The sequence below is a fragment of the Crocodylus siamensis genome, chromosome 15 (genome assembly GCF_052110815.1).
Source record: "Crocodylus siamensis isolate JL-2025a chromosome 15, ASM5211081v1, whole genome shotgun sequence".
NCBI classification, from domain to species: Eukaryota; Metazoa; Chordata; order Crocodylia; family Crocodylidae; genus Crocodylus; species Crocodylus siamensis.
Genome location: NC_143409.1, coordinates 47,088,038 through 47,107,360, shown reverse-complemented (window position 1 = coordinate 47,107,360; position 19,323 = coordinate 47,088,038). Strand labels below are relative to the sequence as shown.

The window sequence follows — 19,323 nt, the reverse complement described above, 5'->3', positions numbered from 1 at the left end:
GCAACAAGGGCACACTGCTGGCTCATATTCTTCTTATTGCCCACTGTAACCCCCTGGTACTTTTCTGCATAGCTGTTGCCCAGCCAGTCACCCCCAGCCTGCACTGGTACATGGGATTGTTCCATCCTAAGTGCAGGGCTTTGCACTTGTCCTTCTTGAACCTCATGAGATTCTTTTGGGCTCAATCTTCCAATCTGTTTAGGTCACTGAATCCTAGCCCTTCCCCCCCACACACACACATATCTACTACTCCCCCCAGCTTCGTGTCATCTGCAGACTTGCTGAGGGCGCATTCTGTGCTATCTTCCAGGTTGTATATATGTGGTGCTATTCGGATGAAGTAAACTAATTAACTCCCGCATAAGATAGTACTCCCAGACACAAGTACTATCTTACAGTGGAGTTATTTACTTCACCACACCACACAAATAGACACTACTGGGGCTGGCTGGAGCACGAGGGTGCCTCAGTGCAGGAGCGCCCGCCAGCTAGCCCTGCACTGAAGCACCCTCATGCCTGAGCCGGGCTGGAGCAGCCCCAGACTGGCAGGCTGATCCCCAGGGCCCCCTAACAACCAGGGCTGTTCCACCCTGGCTCCATGTGCTGCTGAACCAGGTGCACATGCAAACACAGTGCCTGGGAACAATAAACTTTGGCATGAACTGCACCAGAGTTCATTCAGCCATATGAACTGCATGTGTAAACACAACCTGTATGTGGGTCTCTGACACAATTATTGTTTTTCTCCAGCAACTTGGAGTCTATGTAAAATATTTCCTGTTTGTCTAGTACTGTGTATCTGATTCAAAGTACCAGATAAAAAGGTGAACGTGCTATTCACAAGTCACTTATATACGGATACAAAAGTTCATATCAAGACCCCTGGGACTCAAATCCAAGTTTTCTGGACATCAGTACCACACCACAGCTGGCTGGGTGATGGATCAAGCCCTACCTGGCCCTCCTGTGAGGTTCTCAATAGGTCCCTTCTACCTATCAGACCTGAACACCTTGACAGAATCAGGACAGCTAAGGACTTTACTAAGCTAGACCTGGGTGGGGAGGGCAGGGAGTTAAACCCTGGAGTGGACTAGAAAGGGAGATGATTTCAGAACACACTATGGGCATTCTGAGTACTGTATTTTCTTGGAATATAATATGCGCCTTGTTTTTGAACACTAAGTCTCTAAAGTGGTTGCCCCAGTCACAGCCAGCTTGTACAAGCCAGCCAAATGCCACTGGCCCGTGGAGTCATACCTTCTAAGCATTAAAGATGCTTTGTTTGTCCCTGTGCTTGCACACCCAAACCTGAAAACACCTTTCATCCTAGAAATGAATGCATCTGATCTGGCCATTGGAGGTGTGTTATCTCAATGATTAGAGGTTCAACAGGAGATGTATCCCGAGCTGGAAAACTCATTCCAGCTGAGTGAAACTATAGAGTATCAGATAGAGAGTTTCTGGTCATTAAGTCCAGGTTTCAGACCTTGCAGGTTTACTTGGAAGGAGCCCAACACCCTGTGCATGGCTACATTGCCCCCAAAAACCTTGAAAGCCTGAAGTCAACCCAAAACTTGAACATTCTCAATAGTGTTGAGCCCTTTTTCTCTGCCATTTTGTATTCATGGTGACCTACTGGCTGGGAAGGAAAAATGGAAAAGCCAACATTTGATCTCAAAAAGGGGAGTATTATATAGAGAACTCAGACACAGATATGACTGCCCAAAACATAATCCCACTTCTCAATTTCCTGCATGGAGCCACAACTCTGGATTTCCTTTCATCGCTCTGAGAAGTTCTCCTGAATGACCCTGTGGTCAGAGGACTCCTGACACAGGGTTCCTTCAATTCTCCCATATCTAGAAGGAAGAACTCTTGTGCATGCAGAGCGGTTTGTACCTCCCTGAAGGGTCCCACTGGCTGTCACGTTACCCCTTGGCCAAGACACTATGCCCAAAACAAAACCTTGCATGCAGACTCTGAATCATTTTGGTGGCCCTAATCAAGGAGCACAGTGCAAGTCTGTGCACAGTCCTGCACTCTCTGCAGCTGCACTAAGACTCCCTGTCACAAACCATTTGGATCCTTAGTACCCACAGAGACACGTGCATGGCTATAGGCCTGTATTATCATGGACTTCATGGTGGAATTACCAAAATCTAACTACCAAAACACCATTCTCACTGTGCTAGACCAGTTGAGAAAGATGGCCTACTTTCTGTTCTGCACTGGCCCCCTTCTACAAAGGCTACAGCCAATCTTCAAGCTTGATTATCCTTGTCTTCTAATTACAGTCTTCTAAACCATATAATCCCAGAAAATGGGCCTCAGCTCACATCTCACTTTTGGAAGAAGGGAAGCATCTCCTAGACATCTGCCTCCATCTTTCCACCGTGCACCACACTCAGATTGGCAGTCAGAAATAGGTAAACCAAATTCTAGAGCAGTACCTCAGATACTTCTTAAATTACCGTCAAAAGGATACAAGTACCAGCCTGCAGAAATGGATTCTAGGCTGGAAATGCCAAGAGGAGGGACAGGGTGACTCTGTAAGCCCTTTGGGGGGCAGTGTGCCCTACCGGCCTGTTCTCGGTGACTCCCTGGTCAGTGCTCTGGCTGTTGTGGAATCCATTCTGTATCAGCTAACCCCCTCCACATTTTGCATAGGCAGCCTCATTTCCTAACCTGAGAGCTGAAATCCACTATTGGTGCCAGCTGGCTAAAATCCAGGCACTTTACAGCTTGGCATCATGATAAGAAAGCTCCTTTCTGACCCCAGGCCTAAATCCTAAAACTTGCTACATCCCTTAATAGAATTCTCCAAGCTTTACCTTCCCCTCACCAGGATAGTACTGTGCTTACAAAGCAAAAACTCCTTAGCAAGTGCATTAGCCTAAGCGTCTCATACCAAGTTTTTGTGTTATTATGCAATCATGTCTTATTATGAAAGCAATCACCTTTCCCATAAATCAATTGTTAGAACATTTCCCCTGGGTTGTGGGCCCACATCAGATGAAAATGAGTCAGACCCATCTCCCTCCCTTCCCAGGAGACTGCACTAAATAACAAGCTGGAGGATTTGAGCAATTTATCATTCTGATGCACCCAGTCATTGTGCAGGCAGCAATGCAAGAGTTGTGGCCTAAATCTGGCTAACATACTTTGACTAGAACTAGCTGTAATTTTTCTTCCTTGTCTTGCTTCAAATTCTTGACTAAATACTTTTGACCCTACTCTTTCTGCAATTTTTGGTTAGCTTCCCATGAAAAATGGAAGGCGAAGAACTCAATGCGTTTCCAGTGGCAGGGTGAGAATTACTGGCAGGAACAGTAATGACTGCATTAAACACATTGCGACTGTCAATTTCTATATTCTTCCGACTCTGCAATTAGCCATATCTCTGTATGTAATAAATTGACAGTAAAGTGGAGAGGAGTCATATGGAGGCAGGTATTGATGTTAAGGGCAGTTAATATCCTCCAGCACTAGAAATGTTTTTCAGGGATTAATTTTTACAGTTATGAACGTTCAGGAGAACGTAATTTACAGAGATTTAATTCAGCCACAGACAAGTGAGGGGAACTGGACTTCATGTCCTAGTCCTGGACATAAAAACAGCTAAAGGTGATATTCAGGCTCAAGCAGAAGAAATTCCTACATATCGCTGGAGTTCCCAGCTGATAATGCAGTTATTTTTTAAAGGCACAACCTGCTGGGAATGCCACAGATCTCATTACCTCCATAGGCAAGCCTGAGGTGAGGCATGCAAATAAAGGTGTCCTTACACTTGCTCTGGGCCCCGGGGGCAGGGGGTGGGGCACTTTACTTAGAGCGACTTTCAGGAGCCTGCAGCATTTTGTGTATTCAGCATCCTGTGCTTCAAAATGGCAGTGGGGCTGCTTTAACTAAGCTCCTTTGACCAGCTTTAGTTAAAGTGCTCCCACCATTTTGAAGTGCAAGGATGCTGAAGACATAAGACATGGAGGCTGCTGCTGTGTGCTAATTAGCAGACTCCAGCCGACTGAATTAATTTTAATTGAGTCTGCTCTGGCGTGCTGTAGTTACATCGTGTCAGAGCAGACGTCCCGCACATCTACAAGCACCCTATGTGTAGAACTGAAATGGCAACCACAATTTCATCCTATCACTGGAAATGTATTAGGAATTAATTTTCAGGCCAGCAAGCACAGTCATCTGAAAAGAAACATATATACATGCTATAGGGCCCAAATCATATTTTCCTTCTGAGTTGCTTCTTAGTGTTTAGGGAGACTGCATTCCTAAATGTGATCTCCCTACAGTCCCATATGCCTTTAGATAGGTCCTACTGCACAATTCAGAAATAATCCTGGGTGTCTAATTCCACTGACACGCTCTCCCAATCCTACTGAATCCAGGAAAGTGCATAAATTCTACACATTCACTTTTCCCTACATGTTCCTCACACTACTTCCACCTTTCTGTCCTCCATGTAATAAAGGGGATACACCAGATGCGACCAGTGCCAGAGTCTGGCGGCTGAGATTAGAGCTCTCAGTGGTGGAGAGCCCTCTGCACATGCACTACACAGCAGGAGAGGGGTGCAACTGCACTACTGTACACACCTTGGATTCGTGCTTGCTTGCCATGCCTTTCATCCTCCTTCATGATCAAAAGAACATGATATGCAAAGTATTGCTACAGAAAGCAATGCAACAGAAAGAGGAAGCTTTAATTTTTAGACTACAGTGACTCAACACAAAGCGAGCATCAGTGTGAAAGGGCTTGCCAAACAGAGCCGGATGACAATATGACAGCGTCATCCCCAGATATCCTTAAATAGATAACAACCCATCTTCCATAAGATATATAAGTGTCTCTCTACCACCGGGTGATTCGCGCTGACAGCTGGAACATGTATCAGTTCTGTGAGTGGAATTTTCTTGCAGAGGGATGGGATAGGCTGTCTTTTGGGGCACAGCATTTTTGTTAGCTAATGTTCAGTTCTCTGTCTTGCTTCGCATCTTTTTTGTCTCTCGTCCCATTGATTTTCCACAAGGATGCCTTACTTCTCTTTAAAAGTAGCTGTATAAATTTGGGGCAAAAAAAACTATACTGATTTTTTTTACTGCTTTTCGCTTCAAGTGCATCGCAAGAATAGTTTTAGTGCAGTAGATATTTCTAACAGCTCTGAGTTGTCTACATTCGTGACAGTTCTTGGACTCCATTAAAACGTTAAGAGTAGATTGTATTTTCACTAAGATAAGGCCAATGATTTGGGAATTTGGTGTTGCAGTGGGGTCCTTATAATAAACTGGAAAACCTTTCTGGATTTTAAGGACCTTATTCAAAATCTAAGCAGTCTTCAAAATCAGCATTATAATCTTATACAAATCTTGTGGGGTTTATTGGAACTGGTTTTTTTGTGTAACCACTGCTGGGTTGCTACCTATTGTTGGTCATCTTAAAGTATACACTGGGCATCATCTCCAGCAGTTAGAGAGGAGTTAAACAGGAGTTAAAAAGGAACATCAAAAATGACACTGAGGTCAGACCATAAGTCCATTTAGACCATACCCTGTCTCATGCAGTGGCAAAGTGAGGGACAAAGTAAATAAGACATGTCCAGAATTTTCCCCCTGCTCCTTTCCCACTGCAGCTCCCAGCGTTCAGAGGCGTAGCAAGTTCTTGTTCAAAACCTGCACCCTTGACTACTGTGTTCAATACCACCTGATGGACCTTCCCTCCAAAGATTTGTCCCTCGTGAACCAGGTTAAACTATGAGCCTCCACCACATCTTGTGGCCATGAGTTTCTCAAGTTTTACTCTATGTGAAAACAAAGTTCTTCTTGCTGTTTTAAAGCTACTACCTAATAATATAATCTCTAATAATAATAAGTTCTATCACCGTGAGAGAAAGTAAATTGCAAACTCTTATTTGCTTTCTTTGCACCTCTTGTGTCCCTACTCAGTTATCTCTTTTCTGAGCTGAAAAGTCCTAGCCTATTTAGTTTCTCATATGGAAACTCCTTCATGCCCCTGATCATCCTTGTTGCCATGCTCTGTACCTTCTCTAGTACTATATTCTTTTTGAAGTGGATATTCAAGCTGTGGATACACCACAGATGTATAAAAGGACCTAACATTTTAGTTGCCTTTTTGATTGCTGCTGAACGCTGAGCTGATACTTTTAGTTGATTGACTCTCAGCTGCTATTTTGTGAAGTTATAATTATTTAAAGTCTTTCACCTGTCATTATAACAGATATATTCCTATCAAATGGCTGAACCTGTCATATGGTCCTTTAGGCTGCTTATACAGTGGCAGAGAATAGATGCTGAAAAGGAGAGTGAACAGAGTATGATCAGGTTTTTTTCTACTGCTCCTCTCCCACTTGCAACCTCCACCAGTTAAAGGTCTAGAAAGTTTGATTCAGCTCAGGTCTGTCACAACCACAATGCTACTTACTTCCACAGTCACAGAGAATATGTTTGCCTTACTTTGTATACCATCTGTTTTCTCAAGTTTTTCTCCAGCTCTTGCTGCTTGTGACAGTACCAAGCCTTGGTTTTGACTTCAGCAAAGTGAAGCAACTGGAAGAATGCTTCATTGATCCTGACTATGACAAACTGGTCGAGATTGCCCAAAAAGGGCTAGGACACCAGTGTAATTCGAAGAAGGTAGTGATTGTTGGGGCAGGAATAAGTGGACTCACCGCTGCCAAACTGCTTAAAGATGCTGGTTGCCAGGTAATGATATTAAGGGAAGTCAGAGAAAAAAACAGAGCATGAGCACTCCCTTGAAATATCTCATGGTTTTTTCTGACAAAAGAAACAATGTTGGGGAAGGAAAAAAAGTGAATACAGCTGTAGGAGAAGGAAATAATAAAGAAAGATAACAGCAAATTATTTATGAAGTAAAACTTTTTGGTAAAGCTTTTATAGCCAGTAACATTTGAAAAAGAAAAAGGCATGCCAGTTGGGAAGGAGAGTAGTAGCAGTAATAAACATAAAACAATAATAATAATAATGATAATAAACTGTTTTGAAATCATTTTAATTTAATTATTTCCTTGGGGGCAGGAGGAGGAGGAGGGCAGTTCTCCATGCTCTTAATCATAATCCTCATTATGAATTTGGAAACGTGTGTTATAATTTAGGTGTAATAGAGTTGAAGTATCGTTAACCAGGAGACATGAGAGAAACAAGGATGCTTTTGGCATTTTGGGACAGATGAATAAGTGGGGGGAGACAGCAGATATTTGGTGTAGTGTCCACTCACAAGTCCAGGAAAGAAGCAGAAGAAACCTAAAACAGTAAATCCACATTAAAGCATTAACTTTTGTCTAAGTCCATTATGTAAATAAAAAGAGTCACTTCAAAGAAGGGAAAGAGAGCCATGGAGCAAAAAAAAGTTATTAGAAGTAGCTTCAAAACAAGTGAAGGGCAGTTGACCTAAATGACCTAATCGGGTAAAGAAATAAGGTAATTCAAAAGAGAACAGGGTCAGACTGCTTGAGGAGTACCGGACAGTAGCAGAGTGCAAGTAAATTGTTATTGCCATAAAGCTACTGTCTGTGTTCAGTTCATGGCTTTTAGTGTACTGTAAAGTTATGAGTTTTTGTTTCCAGCCCTACCTTCTGAAAGTATTTTTTTTGATTTCCCTTGAGTACAGGAATTGTGATGTCAGAGGTAAGTAGTTGTTTTGTGAAAAGTTGTCACCCACTGGCGATCAGGCTTTTTTTGTCCTTTGTCGTTTTTCTTTCAGAGTTCATTCTAGAGCATAGGCGTAGTCGAGCTGTACCCACAGCATTTCCATGAGAGCATTTAGTGCATTGCATAAGATATATCTCATTCTGTGACAGACATGTGTCGGGCCCATGGACTCTGATGGCTTCACTGCAGGGTGTGTTGGCACGTTTTGCATTCGCTGTTTAGTTAAGGTCAAGTTCTTAGTGTTTATAGATCAGTGCGAAATTTGCTCCTGATGCTTAGTTGGGTGACATTTGGAGGTTGTTTGAAGGCCAAGCATGGGGGAAGTTGGTAATATTTATCTCAAGATTTGGTCCTCTTTAAGGATTAAGCTATAATTCTTTCATGATCCTCTTTATAGCATCCAGGATGGAAAGGTATGTGATAACCTGAGATGTGTGGCCAGTGGGGGGTTTCTTTTTGCATTATAGTTGGTATGTATGGGGTATTTGGTTGGCTAGTTTGAAGATATGGTCAGGTTCTCTACTAGAGCAGTGGTTTTCAACCTGTGGTCTGTGTCTAACGGGTCTGCAAAGATGACTATGATCAATCAAAAGTATGCAAATACCCACAATTACAATTCAAAGAAGTCTACACCTCCCTTCGAAATCTCCAAAATCGTCTGCATCTCCATGCAAATATGTTTAGGGGTCTGCAAATGAAAAAAGTTTGAAAACCACTGTACTAGAGTGTCCTTGCTGGGTAACAGTTTTAGGTTACTGAGGCGAAGGTCACAAATGATTCCCTTGGAGCAGATGCAGCGGTAGCTGAGAGTATGGATTATACCGTAATTGGTGTGCTTAGGATGATTGCTGGGTTTATGTAGGTGAGGGTAGTGGTCTATTGTTTTTTGTTTGTGGGGGGTGGGTTGGGACCGGGGTGGTTTATATAATAGCTTGTAGGACTCTGAATGGGTTTGTGGCATCTAGAAAGCTGATGCTAATGTAAGAGTATTCCAGAGAGAATTTGATAGGGGGATGGTAATTGTTAAAGCTGTGTTAGAAATGAATGAGTGAGTTAAGGAGTTCAGTCCAGACGATGAAAATGATATCTGTGTTGTAGATATATATGTGGTTTTCTAAAAGGCTCATGAAGAGACTGGCATACTAAGAGCTATCTCTGTGCCTGCCCATTGTCTGGAGGAAGCGTTAGCTGTTGAAAGTTACTGTGGGTGAGAATGAAGTGAATGATTTGTGCAACATGCTGTGGTTGTAAATCTGAGTGTAGTCCATGTTGTTATAGGTATTTCAGGTAGTGTATACAGGTATTTCAGTAATGCCTTTATGATGCAGGATATTAGCATGCGGGCTAGTGACGTCCATGGTTGCAAGAACAGCCGTCAGAGGGAAGTAGCTGGATCTTGTGGAGGAAGTCTCTTGTGTCTTGTAGAAAACTAGCTCTCTGAGTGCCAAGTGGTCATCATAGTTGAGGATGACTATGGCCCTGCCTTTATCCTCTGGTTTGATTGCTATTTCCATGAGGTCCAATAAAAGATATTAACAAAAAAAGAAAAAGAAAACTTACTTTTCACCTAATTTACGTAAACACTTTAGATCCCCACCATTGAACATTTAAATGCAAATTTTGGCCTGTGTTAAGTGATTTTTCACAGGAGTTGAATGTACACAGCGTGCAATGATTTCAGTGGAAGAGGAAAGTCTGCAAACCAACTTAGTTATCTAACTGGCCAAACACAGAAGTCAGTGCCTAGCTGGTCATTGGGAGTAGGTACACTAGCAAGCAAGATTAAAACTGTGGAGCCATGAATGACTGATTTCCCTTCCTATACTCAAAGGAAATCTAAAAAAAAGACTGAAAATCATGATCCATGTTCATCACTAGGTTTCAGTCTTGGAAGCCAGCAATCGCGTGGGAGGACGGATTATGACCCATTACCAGGCGGGAGAAGATTGGTATGTGGAGCTTGGACCAATGCGCTTGCCAAAGACCCACAGGTAACACAGTTTCTGCTCCTTGGCCACAAACTTGCCTTAGCAAAAGTGGGAGCAGTTTGAAAAATTCTGTTATGATTGGGGAAGTGATAAAGAAATGTAGGAATTAAAGCCCAGATCCAAAAAGAGATTCAGATGCCAGACTGGGTTGCAACCCTTGGGTGTCTACTATTTTAGGCACCCAAGATGGAATTCTGTTTCCAGTTCTGTAATTAAATAGCAGCTTTTTAGGTGAATACATGCCAAAAAATGCTAGTTATGCACAGGTAGCAATTCTGTTACCCCTGAAGTGTGCTATATGTGCATATGCAAAGACTGAGCACAAAGCTACATAGTAGACAAGTACATGCATGGCTACATATGCATGCCCATTCTGGCTGTATACCTATATTCAGATGAACAAAATGTAGCCAGCCAGAAACCCATGATTACCAGGTGTTGGACTGCAGAGGAAGAAGGCAAGGCACTACCAAGTTTTACCCCTGATAGAATAGTTACAGTGCTCATCCAGGAAGCCAAAGACCAAGAATCTAGACTCCCTTCACCCAGGGGATGTTTAAATTTGCATTGCTTTGGCCACCCAGCACAGTGCACTAACCACCACAGGTCAGGCAATATCCAGGTATTATTTCAGCACTGGCATCTATTTGATTTCCTTCCGTTTTCTGTAGTTAAGATTCCCTTTTCAGGGGGTAGTCCTGTCCATTTGGGATTCACAACCCAAGAGCGTCTTGCTCACACAGCTAGAAGAGCTAGTGTTTTTTCTTCTTCTCCATCCACACTATGCACATCCATATTACTGGATAGCTCATTGGCTTAAAGATCTCACCAACACTGCGAGGGTCAGTACCCCATTTGTCAACTGAATTAAACAAAACTTTGCAATTTTTTTTTCTGTTTCCCCACCCACTTCTTTCCCCCCCCTTTCTTCCTTTAAGTGTAAATAAAAAAGAAAAATAACCCCAAAATTCAGCCTGCAAAGAAAACCCAGGAATATGTTTTTCCCAGATTTCAGTTTTTCTTTTTGAAAAATGAAAAGTTCTAATGGAAAAAAAAATTACCATTTGGGAAGAAAAATTATTTTCGATCAATAAATAAGTTGCTGAAAAAAATCTGCTCACTGCACTCAAATAAACCCCGCTGACACAAGCAGGAATCAAACTTGTGAGAGACTTAGGGTACATACAAGCATTACATATAGATCACCCCCACAATGACCAGACTATTGTTTAATGCCCAAACCAGGCAGACTCTCCCTGCACAACTGCCAGTCTCTGCTGCAGACCTTTCATCCCGCCGGACCCACCAGCCCTCCCCACCCCTGCCCCTTACACATACAACTTACTTGCCTCCAGTGCTAACACCTTCTTCTGGCAAGTGACAAATATTTGCACACACCACTCCCAATTCAGGTTTAGGCAGCTTACACTGCTCCCATTTTAACTCAGCTGGCCCCACTCTCAGCCTTTTGGGCAAAAGCTTTATGGACAGACAGACAAAGCCTTTTATTATATTAGGATGTTCCTCAGTGTGCCTTTATATTACTGTAAGATATGTATTCCATCTTTATCCCCTCATTTAGGAGGGGCTTTTTTACATCCATAAGCGTGTATTTTTCCTTCTTCTAAAAACGACCTTCTCTCTTTTCTCCCACTGGCAGAATTGTCCGAACTTTTATTGAAAAACTAAAGCTTCATTTAAACCCATTTGCTCAGAAACATGAAAACGGCTGGTATTTTATTAATGGTATCAGAGCAAGAGCTAAAGAGGTCATCAAAAACCCTGGAATCTTGAACTATACCGTGAATGAGTCAGAGAAAGGGAAGTCTGCTGCTCAACTATATTCATCAGCAATGTACAAGGTTTGCTTGCTATTATAGTATAATGAAAGTTTGATTGTGGCTGGTGCTGACAGTTTTCTGGAGGTGATATCCACCTTCCCCTTCAGATCCAATACAAATCAATGGGAACCATGGTTGCTTATAATTGGTAGGGTCGGAAGGGACCTGAACAAATCATCGAGTCCGCTTAGGACCACACAGTACAATACCTACAAAGAGAGCTTCTAATGCTGAATTTCGTAAAAGAAGTGCTCTAAAGCAGCAGAAGCGCATCAGTAAATCTGTCTCGCATTAGTGACATGGGTCCATCAGAGGGATCATATGTTCTCACAGAGCAGTCACTTCCTTTCCATCGCCATATGCTCCATAACTGTGCTATGGGTACTTCTGATTCACACTAGGTTGATGAGCGAGGAATAAGACCGGACGACTCCAGCTAGATTATTTATATTTTACACCGAGGTGAGGCATATGAGAAAAACACTTTTCTTTGAATCCTGCCCTTGCTTGCATGGATATAGAGCTGAAATAATGTCACTGAATTTAATGGGACCTGTGCACATTCAGAGCTCAATTTAGGAAAGGATTTAGATGTGAAATACTACATAACTGCCATGTGAGGGCCTAAACTCCAAAATGTAAGTCCTTAAAAACTGGTTGTTGGTTACCTGATAATTTTCCTTATATCCTGTGGAGTTTTATTCAAGCCTTGTTTCCATTTGCCATTTAGCTCAGCCAGGCCTGCTTCTCTCCCGGAGACCTGCAGAGCAGTACTATAATGCCTGAAAGCCTGGTTAAATCTATCCCAGCCATGCAGTTGGTCCAATAAAAGGTCTCACCCACAAAAACTCTTGCCAATCCTCAAGACTCAGGTGCCGTCTAACCTAGGATGCACTGGAAGTGCCAAGTTGCTTAATTATTAATCAGTAAAATTCCCTTAGTGCCTAAGTGGAAGCTCCCATTGTCATGTAAGCCTACCTGAAGGTGACCATCATGGAGGCTGACCTGCATGAGCAGCCCTCCCTCTTTATATATCACACACACAAGGAGAAACAAGCGGCAAGTAGAATGAGTCTTAACATGGTTTCCTCAAACAGAGACCTGCTAGGAATCAGTCTGTCCGCTACGTGTGTCTCCCTTACGCTTTGCCTCTAATTAGGAGGTGGGCTGAGCTGCTGCTAGGGAGTGAGCTCTGAGTTTTTTACTGTAGATGGCTGAGTGGTTGGTTGGTTGCTTGGCTGGCTGATTTGGGCTACAGGGTGGGTCCCAGAGTAGTGCTAAGGAGCGATGTAGGTGTCTATTAGTGCAGGGGGTCTCAAACTGGGGGTCGCAGACACCCAGGGGGTCACAAGCAACTTAAACGAGTGCCGCAAACTTCCCAGGGGGTACACACAGGGGCGGTGCGGAGTGGTGGACAGTGGTGGCGGCTGCCATCTGCACACTCCCCGTCCCCTGCCACTGCCATCCAGCACATGGGGTCGCAGGATCACGAAGTTTGAGACCGCTGTAATGGACATCCAAGTTTCCACATCTGAGCAACCAAGTCGGTAAATTCCAGAACCAGCTGTTGTTGCGGCTTAGTTGTATACACAGGATCAATCCAAACCTGCCTCCCCATTGTATAATGCTCCTACTTTCACTGACGTCCCTTAGCACTTTGCTCAGTGGAATATCGTGTGTGCAAGACCTTAACTTGCTGTGTTTCTAAGACAATTACATTTGCCTCTTCCTGTAAGTGAATGTGTGTGTGGTTCCTACACAGGCAGTAGAGAAACTCTGCAAGTGGAACTGCAGTGACATCTGGGAAAAATATGACACCTTTTCCACCAAGGTAATGGAAACTGACCCTGCTAACACTTTCTCACATTGGCTAAGAGGGATTATTTGTAGAGCAAAAGCTTTGCGTAAGCCAGAGTCTCAGTGAAGATAATCTTGGTCTGTGCTGACAGAACTAGGGCCAAAATTTGATCCCAGAAAAACAAGACTCCCTTGGATCAGGCTTTTTCACATTTCATTATTCTCAGAGACATGCTTCATTTTTTTCAAATTCTTCAGGCAAGCAAACCATGCACACTGTTGTAGCAAGGTCCATAAAGTCTAGGTTAATCAAAGGAGCCTTTACATTAAATACCAGGGGAGTTTGCATTAAGGTCTAGAGGCCTACTGTTCCCCTAACCTGTCCCCCTCCAGTTCCTCATGGTTCGTTCTCCATTTTAGCAGGGCCTATGGCCAAACTGGGCAAAAAGAATAGCCCGATTATCATTTTGAGATGATGACTAATCCAGGGCTTCCAATAGATCAGTGCAGTTAGTAAGTGTAGTAACCATCAGGTTTAATAAGCACAGGCATATGTGAAGAGCTAACAATAATCTTTGTTTATGGAGCTGTAGGCAGGCCTCTTTGCCAGTTCTTTATCTGGCACTAACCATCTTCCAGTTCCCAACTTTGATCAGTCACCTTAGTTAGGGAGAATCTTTAAATGATAATGCCTGTCACTACAGTGAGTGTGCAGAAGAGGACAAAAAAATCTATTTTGCCCAAACTAGACAGGGCTGGCTCTGAACTTCAGCTCCACCCAGAAGATCATGACCCACATGCATTAAATATGGCTCTTTGTTCCCCTTGACTGAACCATGGAGAGTAAGTCGGTTCCTCACCTGGATCTAGCAGAGCTGGCTATTTTAGTTCCTGCTTTTAGTTCCCAGCCTGATCCACAGCTATCTCTGAGCAGGTTAGAAGACATGGTGATGTAAATACATGATGGCATTTCAGGGGAAATATTCACTGTGTGTACTGATAACTCCTTTGAATTAAAGAGTTAAAACCTGGCCTGTTATGAAGGACTGGCTCCCCCTTTCAATACCCTGGGTGTAGGGCATTGCTTATGGATAGAGGTTGAAGACTTCAACCTGTTGGGCCTGTGTGTCAACAACACTGTTCCTGCATTTGTAGAACAGAGGGAGGGTAGAGGTGGGATCTGTTCCCTCATCTCTTAAAAGAATGAAGGGCTCAACCCAGCATCTTTTGGTTAAGTTAAAACTGCCCTAAGGGTCTTGAATTTATACACCGAAAAAGTCGACTGCACAGCAGAGGCATGTCCCAGACAGTACCTTCTCAAGTACGGCCCATCCACCCACTCTCATCCACACGCTCCAAACGAAGAAACACACTTGTGTGACCACTCAGAAGTGTCTTGCTGTATGTGCTTTCAGGACCCTGGTCTCCGGTGGGCTTAAAAATTACTGATGGAGACAACTTGAGACTGCTGCTGCAGTATAAATATATCTTCTGTCCTCTGTCTAATCAAGTCTGTAGGAAGAACAGAATACAATGCACTCCTACCACTCTGCTCTTTTTCCCCCTCAGTATGTGCTCTTTATTACCAGGCCCAGGGTGTGACTCTGAAATCAATTCCTTACCAAGTGATATTTGTTATTCTAAGCTAAGGGGACAATTTACACAACCATTGAGTTCCTTTTGCACCAGCAGTGCAGCCTAACTTGCCTTAAAGGGCCCAATTTCTCAAATGGAAAGAAAAAGGAGAAATATTCCAAAAAGGAAAAGGAGTAGGTAACAGAGCTGTGCCTGTATGCATCACAGGGTTTAATCCTCATTAAATTAATTAGGTTTATAAAATCTAAAATTTTATAATTTTAAATTTGTCCATCTGGTGGACAAAGAAGCTCATTGCGTGTCTTGCAGTGTCTTTTTGTTTGCTCGTAATGAATCCATGGATGTGACACTTTAATTCATGATGAGCCAAAATAAACTACGGCTGAGGAGTTTTACTTTAATGCACCAGAAAGACTTTTAAAGTGCCAGAAAACCCACCCCTGCAAACAGTCACACCATTGAGCACAAGAAAGGGCAAAAAACGTAACGTGTACAAACATACCTAGTCTCAAAATAATTCTCTCTCCGAGGTCATCTCCATATGTCCATGGAAATGACCCCTATCAAAAGGAATGCCCAAAGATGGCCACATGCCTTCATCATCTGCTCTGCCTCTGTGGCAGGTGTATCATCTCTCTAGCTTCTATGTCCATCCTCAGTATGTCACATGAACCCAAAAAGCTGACTTTGCTTCCTCTCCCCCGACCAGGAGTATTTGATTAAAGAAGGAGGATTAAGTCGAGGAGCCGTGCAGATGATTGGTGACTTGATGAATGAGGATGCTACCTTCCACATCTCCTTCCTAGGCTCGGTCACTGAGTATGTTGCCTTCCTACAAGTCGGGTAAGAAAAAATGGCCTTAATTGCTTCGTTATAATGGAAGGAAATAGTTATCACTAAATTACAGATGTGTGTTCTCCACCATAACTGTATCACGAAAAAAGACCTTTGGAAAGGTCGCTGCCTGGAGGAGCTCACAATCTTAAAGAACAAGAGGGTCAAATGAGGGTCGAAGAGACAGAAAGGAAACAGAAGTAAAAAGTAGGGAAGTGTTTTTGTCAAGGTCATGTCAGGGGACCCCTGGTGTGGGTGTGGGGACAACACAATATAAAACAATCACTGCAGTCAAGTAGGTTTGCCAACCCAATTTTTTTTTTGCACTGTAAACTTTTTACTGACAACCAAACCTTCTTACTTTTTTCTATGGTTGATGTTAGACTCCTAAATTTGAACCCCATCCCACTAACCAGCACCTAGCAGCAGGGCAAGGCCTGGCAGAAGAGATACATTTACATTATGTAAAATATATATCAGTAAAAACATGTGTCAGTAAAAATGTTTGCCTATTACTAAAAAGCCTGCAAACTGTCAGAAACCAGCTCTCCCTGACACAAACTGACTTCCATCTACATGCATTAAAAAAAAAGAAAGGAAAAGACTTTTGTCCAGACATAAGACAGGTTCTGTCTGGAGATCACAACCTTAAAAAGAGCATGAGGGTCAAAGGGAGATGAAGGGAAACAGAAGCAGAAAACTAGGGAGTGACTTCACTAAGGTCATGGCTGAGCCATGATTGGAAGCCAAGTCTCATGGTTCATTGACCTTCCCATGAGACAACACTGATTTCCATCTATAGGCATTTCAGTATGTACCTATTCTGCAGATGTGCATGTGATGCACTCTCTTTTCACTTTAGCTTTATTCTGGTGTAACTCCACCGACTTGATTCCCCCCCCCCAAGTTTTTATTTATTTAGCTAGTTATTGGAATTCCACAGGATAAAAATATTTTGGCCTAAATCCTGTTTCAGTGAATGTGTCTAACTGGTGCACATGTAACAATGCAACTGCAGGTTTTGGTACATATGCACACAGTTTGGGATTTTACTTCCCTCTGTGGAAAATAGAATCACTCTGCCTGAAGTGATTCACTTTTTAACCCAATAGTTTAGTAGAAAAGAAAGTTGTCCAGGGAGCAGGGAAATGGTTAGGGGTCTGGGGCACGTGATTTCTGAGGAGAGGCTGAGGGAATTGGACTTCCTTAGTCTACAGAAGAAAAGCCTGAGGGGGAATTTGATCTTCAGCTACCTGAAGGGTGATTCCAAAGAGGATGAAACTGGACCATTCTCAGTGGTGGCAGATGGCAGAATAAGGAGCAATGGTCTGAAGATGCAGCAAGGAAAGTTTAGGTTAGATATTAGGAAAAACTCTCACTAGGAAGATACTAAAGCACTGGTTACCCAGAGAGCTTGTGGACTCTCCATCCTTGGAGGTTTTTAAGACCCAGGTAGATAAAGCCTTGGCTGGGAGGATACAGTTGGGAACATTCCTGCTTTGAGCAGGGGGTTGGACTAGATGTGGCCTCCTGAGGTCCCGTCCGACCCTAACTTTCCAACATTTTCTATGATTCTACATATTAATCTTGCAAGGAAACGAGTTTTTCTGTCCAGGCATTTCATGTTTTATATTCACTCCTAGCACTAGTGTAGGAGAATATGATTTTTTTCACTATCATGTTTTCATCTCTCCTTTCAGTTTTGATGAGATCACTGGGGGATTCAGTAATTTGCCCAGAGCTTTCCACAAATCTCTGCCTGGAGTGGTCCGTCTTAACTCTCCCGTAGTGAAAATAGTGACAAACAGTGATGGAGCTACCGTGTATTACCATACACCCAACAAAAAAGACCTCTCTTCAGTGACTGCCGACTATGTTCTTGTTACGGCCACTGCGAAAGCAGCGCGACTCATCCAATATCAGCCTACACTTTCCTACAACAAGACGGATGCCCTGCGCTCCATTCACTACGCCCCTGCCACCAAAATCGCTCTGATCTGCACTGAAAAATTTTGGGAGAAGGATGGCATCCCGGGGGGTCAGTCAATCACAGATCTACCTGCCAGATTCATCTACTACCCTGATCACAAATTCCCCAGTGGGTTGGGAGTGATCCTCGCTTCCTACACATGGAATGATGATGCCGAATTTTTCACTTCCCTCAGTAATGAGAGGTGCCTGGACGTGGTCATGGATGACCTGTCAGCAGTCCACAACATCTCTAAGGCTTACCTCCAGAGAGTGTGCAAGAGGCACGTGGTGAAGAAATGGAACCTGGACGAGTACTCCATGGGAGCCTTTGCTGCCTTCACCCCATACCAGTTTGTAGATTACCACAAGGTTTTGTTTGAGAATGAGGGCAGAATCCATTTTGCTGGGGAACACACAGGCTTTCCACACGCCTGGATTGACACTTCTATGTTAACTGCTTTGAAAGCTTCATTGAACATCTATAAGGGTGTCCACTAAAGCTAACTGGAAATTCTTAGTTTTCAATGCATTTTTCCCCCCGATGAATAAGAAAAATGTCATTTCATTCTTTCCTTGCTTCCAAAACTTTGACATAGTTCCCCTCCCACTCACCCGTTTTCCAGTCTGGGTCCCCCATACAGTGAGCTACAACCCCATTGCTCTGTCCTCACAGTCTCACTGCACCTGCACGCTTCTCTCTCTCATCCCCGTTCCCATTGTTCTGATTATGAGAGTATCTTTAATTTACATCTTCATTGTAATCTCCTCACAGCAGGAGATCTCATTTTATGTCCGCAATGGGGACCTCATTTTGTTTGAAGCTTCTATGAAATACTATAATAAAAATGCTAGTAAGTGCTACTCAATGATGAAAGGTATTACTAGTCACCTATGTTTCCTAATGGCAAGTACATTCTACTCTGTAGGTTGCGGATAGAAAGAAAATAAATGAATACAACGCAATGACTTTTTTTTTTTAATCATTTCTGTTTAGAAAGATATAATCAGCATTTCCGCAAGGGATATCAGGTAGGTCTTGCATAGATAGCAACTTTTTCCTGAGATATATTCTAATTTCAATTGGCCTTGGCCCCCTGCCTGGGACCTGGTCTGGTGTTTGTGCATGGGCACCCTTTAACCACAAACCTCTCCACCATTCTGCTCCTTTTCCACTGAGAACAAACTCATTTTGCCCTTGACGCAAACCAGAATATCTGTTTTCCTATCTCAGTCCAGGCTTTTGCAGCTGCAACAGAGGAAATTTTGCCAGCTTACAGGTCATACCTTTGACAGTTTGCATAAAATGGTTGTCTCCTCTGGAGAAGAGGAAAAGCTGTAGTTGATTGCTCTGAGATCACACTTCTTACAGAGAATCACTAGGACATCATTCTCTCCTTGTACTCGGCCTTGGTGAGGCCGCAGCTGGAGTACTGTGTTCAGTTTTGAGCTCCACAATTCAAAAAGGATGTGGAGAAGCTTGAGAGCATCCAGAGGAGAGCCACGCGCATGATCAGAGGTCAGGAAAACAGACATTACAACAACAGGCTGAGAGCCACAGGGCTCTTTAGCCTGGAAAAGCGCAGGCTCAGGGGTGATCTGATG

The 19,323-nt window shown here is 43.2% G+C and overlaps 1 protein-coding gene across 1 annotated transcript; it reads left to right on the top strand.

Annotated features, from left to right (window-relative positions):
- The first annotated feature begins 4,892 nt into the window (after positions 1-4,892).
- On the top strand, positions 4,893-18,677 carry LOC149852589 (L-amino-acid oxidase-like). Its single transcript, XM_090030052.1, has 7 exons — positions 4,893-4,907; positions 6,505-6,728; positions 9,573-9,685; positions 11,343-11,544; positions 13,286-13,354; positions 15,626-15,759; positions 17,451-18,677. The coding sequence occupies exons 1-7, from the start codon at positions 4,895-4,897 to the stop codon at positions 18,217-18,219; spliced, it is 1,524 nt and encodes a 507-aa protein (XP_089886178.1). The 5' UTR covers positions 4,893-4,894; the 3' UTR covers positions 18,220-18,677.
- The last annotated feature ends 646 nt before the right edge of the window (positions 18,678-19,323 follow it).